This window comes from Fringilla coelebs, assembly GCF_963513975.1.
Source record: "Fringilla coelebs genome assembly, chromosome: 1".
In the NCBI taxonomy this organism is placed as follows: Eukaryota; Metazoa; Chordata; class Aves; order Passeriformes; family Fringillidae; genus Fringilla; species Fringilla coelebs.
In genome coordinates, this window is record NC_140028.1 from 91,217,247 (window position 1) to 91,228,659 (window position 11,413).

The following is an 11,413-nucleotide window of genomic DNA, read 5'->3' on the forward strand; positions in this document are numbered from 1 at the left end:
TGACCACACTCGAGGATATCACTGGCCTTTTTGGCCACAAGGGCACACTGCTGGCTAACTTGTTGACCACCAGGACTCCCAGGTCCTTCTCTGCAGAGCTGCTTCCAGCAGGTCAGCCCCCAGCCTGTGCTGGTGCCTGGGTTTTTCTTCCCCAGGGGCAGGACCCTGCACTTGCCTTCTCTGAACTTCACTAGGTTCCTCTCTGCCCAGCTCCTGTGCCTGTCCAGGTGTTGCAGCATGGCTGTAGAGCACTATGGTGTGTCAGCCACTCCCCCTAGTTTTATATCACGATCAAACTTACTGCAGGTACACTCTGTCCCTCATTCAGGTCACTGATTATTAAGTTGAACAAGACTGGACCCAGTACTGACTCCTGGGAACACTGCTTGCTAAAGCCCTCCAACTAGCCTGATCACAACACCGAGCTCTGTCACTCAATCTACCTCACCGTCCACTAACCCAGCCCATTTCCCTTGGTGAATCCATGTTGTCTATTCCTTATAACCTTCTTTTCCTCCACTTGCTTAGAGATGACATCCAGGATGGGTTGTTCCAAAGATGACGGTGAGATTGACTGGCCTATAGTTTCCTAGGTCCTCCTTCTTGCACTTTTTCAAGACTGGAGCGACATTGGTTTTCCTCCAAAAAAGGAAAAGAGGGGGTCCTCAGGCACCCCTCCCATACTCCATGACCTTTCAGATATGATGGAGAATGGTTTAGCAGTAACATTGACTGCTCTCTCAGCACTCTTTGAGCCATCTTACCCAAGTCATATTAGTTTGCTTGCCCATAGTTGCACTTTCAAATGAGGGAGCAGCACACTTGTGTGCAACTGCCAGGACATTTCCCACCCATTCCTCCCTGTCTACTTCCCTCCAGCCTTGCTTGCTGGATGGTAATTTCCTCTTGGCAGCCTTGCCTTGCCTGCTCACTGCCAGCTCTTCACTTTACATTCACAGGGATGGAGGGAACCAACTTGCAGCAGCCTCCCACCTCTCTGCCCAGCCTGGTGCACGGCCAGTGCCCCATAAAACAGTGTTTGAACAGCAGCTGCCACACCCCCAGAGCTGCTGGCTAACAAGGCCAAGTTGCCTCCTCAGAATGCAAAATGCAGAATGCCAGGCAGACAGAGTCGACCAGCAATGGCTGAAAAGGAACAGGAACATTTCTTTCTCACAGCTCCCATGATCTGAACTGATATGGAAGGAAAAGGTATGCTTTGGTAATGGCTGTTTGTGCATGGAGTTTAAGAAAAGCTGTTCACAACTCAAGATAGTAAAAATGGATAAAACCCCTACTTTAAGATTGCCCCATTTTAAAATGTGAGATATAAGAAAAAGCAAGGTGGGAGGCAAGTTATTTTTATAAATTTTAATCAAGCTACAAACTTTAGTAAATATAGCACCTCCAGAAAATAATCTAGTCCCCACTGTCTGTGCCTCTCTGAGAAGTCATCAACTTTTTCAAGACACCTAATTTCACAGCTATTGCCTGAAAAGGAGATAAGGAAAACAAATCAATAATTAGTCCATGAAAAATGTAAATTTTCCAGAAAAAAAATCTTATCCACAGATTTCCCTACAGTGCCTAACACAGTGCACTTGGGGGAATTTAATTGCTCTCTTTTGCACTGGGATGCAATTGTCTATGCCAATGACTCACTGCACACAAACACTGCCAGAGTCTCAGAAAGTTGTAAATTTAAAACTGAGATATTACAGCATACCAGGAGGAACTCCTAAAATTAAATTCCTGACATAGCTCCAAATTTCATTATTTTGATGGATTTGAGTTGTACATTTTTAGCATTTTCTTTGAGTGCCATGTTACTTTCCTTCTTTGTCACAAAAGTACAGTAGAAACTGTAGCACATGTAGGACTTGTATTAAAACCAGGGCAACTGGTTGATGAGGTGCAGGCAAAGACAAAATGGTCAAACAGAACTCTAAGACTGCAGCTACAGTATTAATGACAAGTATGAATCCTGGGAGAATAAGAAAGGTACCAAAGGGAGACAAGAAACTGTTTGTCTCTTGGGTTTTCTTCATATCTTTTGAAGAACTGAGAATTTTCCATTCCAGCAAAATCCCTGCACCTAAATGGTATTTAATTTTCCCAGTATTTTTCCATGACTCTAGCCTTTAGATAAGAAGCAAATGACTGTATCACTCATCACAGGGCAAGGTAAAGGCATATAAACATCTTTACGTGTTTTTGAAAAAATTCCGAAGGGTTAAGTGAAATTTTACTCACCAAACAAACTTTTAATTTCAGATTCAGGAACATAAAATGGTGGGCCTGAAAGAAAAGGGTGAAGCTAATCAGAGAGGAGACATAGGAAGAAGACAAAATTTACACTGCAGTAGGAGAGCCAACACCTCCACTCACAGCACCTGGCCTGTAATGGGGCCCCAAGGTGTAGCACCATCTGCAGGAACCAGAAAACATGTCTAGGAACTCCTGGCACCTTGGCAGGCCAGACAGCTTCAGGTGTTGCTGCTGCTTCATCAGCAGCTGCAGCAGGGAATCATGAATGTGACGTGGATATGACCACTCTCAGTGTGCTGTGTGAATCCAGTCTACAATCTCTTTATACTACAGTGGCATGACTAAGGCTAAGAGCTGAACACTGTCAGAGGGAAAGCAATGAATTAAACTGTTTTTGCTTGTGATAGCATGACCTATTTTTTGGGAGGGGAAATTATGCTAAAGGGCCCAAAAGCAGAAAACGATCTCTTTCTTTTGTGAGTTAATATCAACTAAAAAATCTCCCATTTCAATACATAATACAAAAACTATAAAAGGAAAAGTACCTTATTTTACAGAATTTCACCTCTTCCAAGTACATTAAGAGCATGGTAGTGGCTGAGAGAGAGGCGCAAGACGGGCAACACATTGGGTTGCAAATACTGGATAAACAACATGAAGCTGATGTTCTTGGGAGTGTTTCAAGCTCCCGAGACCAGACAGGATGTTTTTAAGTGCTCTGACTTCCAGCTTCATTGTAGCAGCCAAACTTACAGTTTCATTTCCTTATTAATATACCATGACTGTCCTCAACTTACTTTTAGCATGTCTGAATGCTAGAGAAAAATTTAGTCCCAAGCTTGGTCAATATCTAAACTTTTTAACACACAGTTATACACAGTCATACTGGGGTCACCAGCTAACAAAGCTATGCAGATAAAAATCTAACCAGCTAACAAAGCTATGCAGATAAAAATCTAACCAGCTAACAAAGCTATGCAGATAAAAATCTTGGGGAAGATACTAATGCATCTACAATTTAATACATCTACATCTAATACATCTTTATACAATTTGTATTAGAGCAAAATCACATGAACGGTACAAAGTTCTCACCTTTGTGTTTGTTTGGATCATATGAAACTGTAACAAGGAGATAAGAAGAATTTTTCTCTACTAGGCTGATCATCAAACTGGCATAGCTAAAAGGAAAGAATTATACTTTATTATTTTTGTAAAGCATTCAAGCATAGCATTCAAAATATTCAACAAAATGCATTTCTATGCAGACACAATTTGAACTGAACTGCACACAGACTAACCAAAATTTAGTTTAAATTTCAGGAGCATAAAATTCATGCTACACATGAAAAACATAACATAAATGTTGCATTTATTCCTCATAAAAAAACATTTCTCTTTTTTTGCACATTCAACTCAAGATTAATAGACAAATAAAGTATTCATCTGCCACAGTCTAGAATACAGTACACAGTACAGTCCTTATCTTTTAAAATTATAGTGAATTCTGAAGATTCTGTATGTAATTAAAAATCCTGGGAGCAGATTCAAACTAAATTTGGGCTGGCTATAGGCAAGAACAAAAATTTGTAATCAAGGAGAGTGAGGAGAAAACAAAGAACAGGAGACAGAAGAACAAAGACAGAAGAAATAGACGTGGTGAAAAGGAAATAATAGAATTCAGATGAGACTTGCAGCCCTGCTTCTGCTGGGTTGGAACAAACCACATACTTTCCCACCAAGAGGCAGGGTGGCTTCCTGAAGGAAGAATACAGCACTCTGCAACTGCAGCAGATGCTTGTGGTAGAGAAGAGCTTGTGTAGGTTTATTCTTTAAATGAAAAATTACTCACTAACAAGTCACAGGATCAAAAACTTGTCACTGATACATCAGAGAAAAGGCAGTAACAATGAAATTTACTCACTGTTGTCTGTCACATGGATTCACAGCTACAAGAGCTCCTCTGTCCCAAACCCCATCAAACTTGCCAACTATCGAGCTATAAGGAGATAAGGAAAAGGCTTAAAAATAGTAAAAAGGAGACTTCATCTTCTTTCAGACAGTTTTGTGAGGTCACAAGGATTCTGAAGCTAGTGATTCCCCACCACCTTTCTGTTACGGTGCAGCATTTTTATAATCCAAGCCAACAGGATCTGGAACTCAAGAAACCCTCCTGGTTCTTTGTCCTGCTGCGATAGCAAAGAGGTGTGGGAATTGGTCAGTGCTTCCCCATCCTTAGGGACTGATGAGACATGGCAGGGAGGAAGGAATGTAGTTTTAACACATCTGGGCTTCAAGTCAGGGTGTTCAGTAACCACGTTCTTCTGTCTAACATGCACTCAGCACATCAACAGTTCTTGACCATGCATGATTTCATATGCAGGCTAAGGAAGCTGCCTTGTTGCTTTACTATCATTGACTCAGCACAGTCAGTAATTTCAGACACCTAAATCCCCAGCTACGTGCCCAGGACAGCTTCAGTTTGCAATTTGTTTAATGCTAGAAAAGCTAAGTTACACTGCTGCTTGCCTTAGTGCAACTCCGCTGCAGACACTAGTTTTGTTCCTGGATATGCTGGCAGATGGCTTCAGTGGCCACCCAAAGCCTGCAAGTGGGCAAGACTATCAAGAATACCTTTATTAATGGATGGTAAGAGCAGCCAGAGCAACATAAAAGAATATCTGGGATAAGAAAGAGCCTTGGTTTTGGTAATTATTAAAATAGGAGGTTAGACAGTAAAGTAGTAATTAAGTAAATTGCGTAATTTTAAAGAAAGTTTGAATAAGTTTACTTAGAAAAATGTGGCATGGAATTGTGCAATACCCTGCTGCCTACAGGGCAGGTGTCAGAGTCCAATTGCATCACCTCTGTCTTCATTTGTGTACAGGTTTTGGCTAGGGTAGAGTTACCTTTCTCCATAGTGGTATGCATGGGCTGTGTTGGTGGACTTGGGCTTGAAATCATGTTGATTACACACTGATGAGTTAGTTACTGCAGAGCAGCACTTACACAGCACCAATACAGCACCAACACCTTTTTTGCTCCTCACACCCTGACACCAGTGAGTAGGCTGGAGAGTACAAGAATGAACAAGACACTGGGTGGGGACACAGCAAGCACAGCTGACCCCAACTGAGCAAAGGGATCTTCCAGATCATCTGGTTCCACTCTCAGCAATAAAACTGGGTGGGAGGTTGGTGGATGGGGGCACTGCTTGGCTGCTGGCTAGGCATCAGTTGCTTGGTTGGTGGTTTCATTTGCACCACTTGTTTTTCTTGGGTTTTATTTTCCTCTCTCTTTGGTTGTTCTGTGTTGTGTACTTTTTTTTCTTACAACTTTTTAAAATTTCTTTTTCATTATTAAACTCTTTTCATCTCCACACACATTTCTTTCTTACTTTTACCCTTTTGATTGTCCCCCAACGTCTCATGATAATAATAGAATTCAGATGAGACTTGCAGCCCTGCTTCTGCTGGGTTGGAACAAACCACATACTTTCCCTAGTGGGCAAGCAGCTGTGTGGTGCTTAGTTCTACCACCTTAGCCAGAGTTAAACCATGAGAACCACTCTCTCACCACTGCTATTTTCATTGCAATGGTATTGCTAAGTCTCTGGCATCTAACCAACAAGCTGATCTTGTATTTCCCACTCTACTGTGATGAGACATGATAACACTTTCAAGTGCTGACTTCTTTTAAAGTTCGCCAAGTCTAAGCAACTAATTTAAATAACCAGCCTTGTAACCGAAAGGAGTTTTTTAAAGAGACAGTTAAACAAGCAATGGACATGCAGTGCACAGAGGAGACTTTAGTGGGGCAAGTGACAAACTTGATCTTCTGAAGCTTGGAGGCAGTTCTCCTCTCTGCGTCGCTGAGTCTGCTGGGTGACCTCAGGCAAGCCATTGAGGTTTTCTGCACTTGGTTTTTCTTTCCAGCTTTAATCTGGTCTAACTGGAATGGCAGCAGTGGCTCCAAATATGCATTTCATGTACTTTACTCCCAAGCTATTTCATCAAGGCCTACAGACATCCCAGGCTACAGGCAAGCTCATGCTGTGGCCTTGCCCCAGTCCTGGTCTCCTGGCTGCCCAGATCTCAGGACCTGCTGAGTGTCTGGGTGCTCCTTGTCCCTCTGCACATCCAATTTCCTTCACAACACAATGAAGCCACGAGGAAAAGGTCAAAAAAGGCACACAGCTGTCTCTCATCCTGATGCAGAGTCAGGATGAAACTAAGGTATGAGGAAGCGCTTTCCCTGTAACACACTGCTATGTGTTTGTATGGCATTCAGCATGGATTAGGGACTACTACATCTAACAAAATTTAACATGGAAATCAGAAATTCACATATCTGCAGAAAACCCAGTGGATTTAAGAGGAAACTTGTGAATTTCTATCTCTGCATATGTTTAGTAGTAATGCAGTAAATGCAATTTTTGATTTTTTTTTTAAAGTCTTGCAGCCATAATTGTATTAGGAGGTACAGTGATTGTGTAATATAACTGCTTTACATATGTCCCAGAATTCCCAGAAAAAGCTGTAATTCCTGTTAATCTTTAACTAGCAAGAGTCTTTGAAACGTCCCATTCCGACAAAGGTCAGGAGCACATCTGAGTTTTCTTCTAATTAATGCTAGGCTAATGGAGATGAAAGGGACGTGTTAGTAGGCCAGCCTCAGCAAGAGAGAATTAAGTTTAATTTCCATAATTACTGGGTAATTAATCAAATTGTCTGTACACAGAAACTAGAAGTGTGTGTGCATTTTTCTAGTCACAGGTATCTGCTGACTGATGTTGGGAATACAGTTCATTCTGCATCCAGAAAGTCTATCTGCCAATTTATTTTGTGACGACAAACTATATGCACTGAAATTGTCTCTAATTACCTACTTTTGTTTATTTCAAAGTATTATTACACCATGTTGTGATAGAAGTTACAAGTTTCACCACACTACTTGCTACAAAACTTATGACTGAATTTTTCAAAAATTTCTGAGAAGCTTAAGCAATCCTTGGGCAACTTGTCAACTCACAGCAATAAAGATTTAAAGGGATCTACAATAGAGCAAGTAACTACACTGGAGGGACAGAAACCAGGCAGTATCTACAAAGTCCCATTCATACACACCCCATCTGTTTGACACTTTACAAAACTAATTACATATATACACTAGTCAAGTCAGCTGCAGCAGCAGAAGTCTCAGTCGTGGTCTACTATCTGAAAGACTCTGAACTCTAGTAATGAATAGTCTTTTTTCCAGTGTTTTGGCAGGTTGAAAAAAAAGAGATCATATAGTAAACTGTGTTCTGGTGTCCTGAACTACCTCTTGTGCCTGTATGTACTAGTTCTGGAAAGCCCATCAAAGTATACGTTAAGACCTCACCTCCTACTGAAGAGACATGGGACAAATTCTTGTGCCTGACAGTTGCTTGTAAGAAGAGCTAACAAACACAAAAAACTTCACCAAAACCTTATAATCTAGGGAAAAATCACATCTGAGTAAGAACTGCAAGATACCTCTGGATATATTCTCTTTACTAAGTTACTCTGAGTAAGGGATTGTGCTAAAGTTTTGCTTCATAGAATTCATCAGTAATGTTAAAGATAATTTGGTTTACTGTGAAAGCAAAAATGTTTTTTTGATACCTTTCACGGAATGGCTTGGAATAAGAAGCCCATTTAAAGATAATTAGTTGTCATCTTTAATTATTAATAAAGGAGTTAGACTTTTGTTAGAGATTGCCATTCAAGTTTCTCATAGAAATGAATATGAGTTTGCTTAAGAGGACCCGACAAATCTTTGCCTGATTCAAATAAAATAATAATATTGGACAGTATTAATACATATTTGATTATTGAGAATTGTAAAACACTATGAATATTCTTACCTGGACAAATCATAAATACTGCAGCAGTAGAGGGAAATGTTGCCAGAGGTACTCTACAATAAAAGCAAAGGAAACAATCCTTATCAGCTAACTATCTTTAAATACGGACTCGTAAGTATATATTTATACTTCACATCTTAAAATATACCCATATGCTATTAAAAATGAAATTTTTTAAAATACATTTATGTGCAATGGAGAAGACCACTGAGAAACATTTTTAGTTTTAGTTTACTGAGGTAACTCTTCTGATCCCCTCCAGAGAGGTTCTAATCTACCAAGGCATGCAACTTTTATCAATCTATCAAGGCATGCCTCCAGTTTTAAAATACATTCCTTCTACATTCAGGTGCTTCACTGTTACAAGGCAGCCAAAGTAGTAAGTTTAGAAGAATACCTCCTCAGTCCAAAAATACAACTCAGAGCTTCTTTTTAGACCTCTTCAGGAGAGGTGAATGATTACCAGTAAAACAGATGCATAAAAGCAGAATTACTTGTTTACTCAGTTATGCCAGCATTGCATGATTAACCACACCAGATCATTTGACATACCTGGAACATTTTTGCTCCTGAAATCTCAGGGACTGGCTCCTCACAATAAGGCAGACTGTGTTCTGAAAAAAAATCCTTCACTGCTTGCTCGCTGATTTCCACACCAACAACGCTGTGCCCCATGTCCGCCAGCCTGCGTACAGGAGAGAGAAGGCCCAGGTTTACACTGGCCCCATGGCTAGGCAAAATGTGTATCTCCCATATATCATTTATTCATTAGGGAAACCCTAGTTTTGGGATGCCCTGATATGTCTAATCCTGACTTTCTGAAGTTTCACACTATATTTAACACCTCCCTTCCATGATCTGAGCTTAAATTAGCACTACTCGGCATACAGTTCACAAGGATTTACATGCTTTATTTAGATTAATGAATTATTCATTTATTCTTACTAATTCGATGAAAACAGAAGGGATCACAGTGAGAAACCATCCATTTCAGAAAGGTGCTGTGCCCTGAACAGTGACTGAGGCAGTGTCCACCCAGCTGCCTCTGTGGCTTGGCAGGAACAGGCAGCAAAGGAGGTGTGGTAAACTCTGCGCTGCTGCAGCTTAGCAAAACACCAACGTGTGTCAGAGCCCACAGTCAGCCTAGGGAGCAGGTACTGTGATAAAACCTGACAGCTGAATTACTTGAAGATGCAGTGCAGGTTTTGGTTTGTGCTTCCTCCCTCCAAGAAAAAATACTGGCTTATATAGGCCCTAATTTTAAATACAACACTCCCACCCTGCACCAACCCCCTCCCCCCACCAAAAAAAAAAAGAAAGGGAAAAGTAAAAGATGAAGTATAAAAAAAAGAGGAAGTTTCATTTAGCCCAAATCACTTAAATTTCCAGAGTGGCATGCCACATGGTCTCTTGAAAATGTCTGACACAACTGACCTCATTGTGGGTAATTTAAGCTGGCATTGCTATGGAAAGCAGCACTGAAAGCAGTCACTCTGTCCATCTAAGTTCAGCATTCCCCAAGCTGAACTTGGGACAATCAGTAGGACTTTCAGATCAGACCTTACCCATGCAATTTAAGCTACTATACAAACCACCAGTTTCCTCCTCCCTTCAGCTTCCAGTGATGCTGCTTTCCTAGCAGTGGAAATGTGGCACATTTCCACTGGCCAATTCCAATTCCACTGGTTGGGAATTCCCTCCCTCCCCACATCAAGTAAGATTTTTGCTCTTATTATCTGTGTTTTACCATTTCATCTCTACTGCTTTACCACAAAGTGGGAAAAATATCCTCAGTCCACTCCTGCCATTTAAAAGAACATCCAGATACTTTTGGAGGAGCCTGCAGAAGAACAGACACATTTTACTTTGTGAATATTTGTGCTGGCACATGAAAAGCCAAGTGCTACACACTATGCCAGGTAGGATGAAAAATCCACCATGGCACATATGTTATTAGCTCAACCTGCTTCATGCCATTAGAAATAAAATATAAAATAAAAGCATTCACCTTCCACTTACACAGCAAGAAAGTCAATTTCAAGTAATTCAGAAATCAACACATTTCTGTTTGTTCTATTTTTTGTTTGCCTTTGCAACTAAACAGTCCAACCAACCCATCTCTAAGAGAGTCATAACAGAGATTTTAAACACATTATGAAACTTCTGCATCAAGCAAATCACTTTTACAGGTCTTGAAAGACTATATAATCAGGTTTGTTCTCTTAGGTCCTTGTCTTTTACAGCATGGTAGTTGCTCTGATGTTCTCTGCACATAGTTTCAAGGCCCAGTTTCACATGAACAATAGTGCAAAGCATCTCCATCAGAAAATTTAAGATTTGCTAGCCAAACTGTTCAAGCTCTAAGGTTTAAAACCTGATTCAAGAGTAAAATCTCTAAATTCATTTCAATACTTTCTTTTCTCTGTCCTTTGACAAATCTAGGTCACAAAAGTATCTATATTAATTTTTGTTTCAAAAACAAAAATGTGCCTATGTAAGATAATTTGCTTCTTGCAAATGTTCCATTTTCAATTAAGAGTTTCTCGAATGAGCCAAGCCAGTCATCTCGTGGCATTACTTAAAACAGCTTAGGCAGAAAAGTGCAGTCACGTACGGATGCCCTTCTTCCTTGTGAAACCCGATGTTACCCATTTCCCATTTTTGTAGCCATTCCTCCTCTGCCACCACTCTGTCTTTCTGTGACCCAATATCAGAGGCTTCCAGGAGCCCGGATGCATCCGCTGAGTGGTCCATGTCTCCAGGGAGTGCTCGTAGCTGTGAAAAAAGAGAGAAGAATTACCCCCACTCAATGCATAGTTTGGAACTGGCTCTTACTTCCTCGTACCAGACAAAAATTTAGTAGATCTCAAGAGATCACCATTTGGTGACAGTCGCAATGTACCGAGAGCGACACAGCCACCAGCACACTCTTGGCTCCCGATAGACTCGGCCAGACCCCGTTTCCCGGGGCGGCTGAACGGGCCTGAGCAGCACTGCGGGTCCGCCGGTGACGTCCCTTTTCGCACCCATCGAGAAGCCCCCCTACCCCGGTAATGAAGAAGGGAGATGCCGACGCTTCTCTCCCGTGAAAACCGCGGGCAGAAGGCGGGGGCGAGCGGCTGCTGGGGCCGAAGGACCCGCGGGATGACCCGTGGCGGCTCAGCGCTGCCGCCCCGCTCGGCCCCCCGACCCGGGCCGCGGCAGCCGCGGTACCTGCACGGCCGCGGGTCCCGTGAGGGCGGCGGGGCCGGGGCGGTG

At 41.7% G+C, this 11,413-nt stretch overlaps 1 protein-coding gene across 2 annotated transcripts; it reads right to left on the reverse strand.

The window, feature by feature from the left end:
* Window positions 1–1,356: 1,356 nt before the first annotated feature.
* Window positions 1,357–11,412, reverse strand: TPMT (thiopurine S-methyltransferase). 2 transcript variants are annotated; one of them, XM_084213639.1, is made up of 9 exons: window positions 11,369–11,412; window positions 10,770–10,930; window positions 9,903–9,995; window positions 8,708–8,840; window positions 8,156–8,208; window positions 4,193–4,267; window positions 3,364–3,449; window positions 2,254–2,298; window positions 1,357–1,491 (listed from the first exon to the last, which is right to left on the reverse strand). In XM_084213639.1, the coding sequence occupies exons 2-9, from the start codon at window positions 10,907–10,909 to the stop codon at window positions 1,376–1,378; spliced, it is 741 nt and encodes a 246-aa protein (XP_084069765.1). In that variant the 5' UTR covers window positions 10,910–10,930; window positions 11,369–11,412; the 3' UTR covers window positions 1,357–1,375. The 2 variants fall into 2 exon arrangements, with proteins under 2 accessions (XP_084069765.1, XP_084069766.1); XM_084213640.1 differs by lacking the exon at window positions 11,369–11,412 and adding an exon at window positions 11,202–11,338.
* Between the last annotated feature and the right edge of the window lies 1 nt (window position 11,413).

Bases quoted from the DNA above. Each gene is read 5' to 3' on its own strand.
- TPMT (XM_084213639.1), bottom strand. From the start codon at position 10,909: ATGGACCACTCAGCGGATGCATCCGGGCTCCTGGAAGCCTCTGATATT. The intron at 8,841-9,902 runs GTAAAACACAGA...TCCTGTACGCAG, and splicing joins AAAGCAGTAGAGATGAAATG to GCTGGCGGACATGGGGCACA. The intron at 4,268-8,155 runs GTAAGAATATTC...ATCTCCTTATAG, and splicing joins AGTATTTATGATTTGTCCAG to CTCGATAGTTGGCAAGTTTG.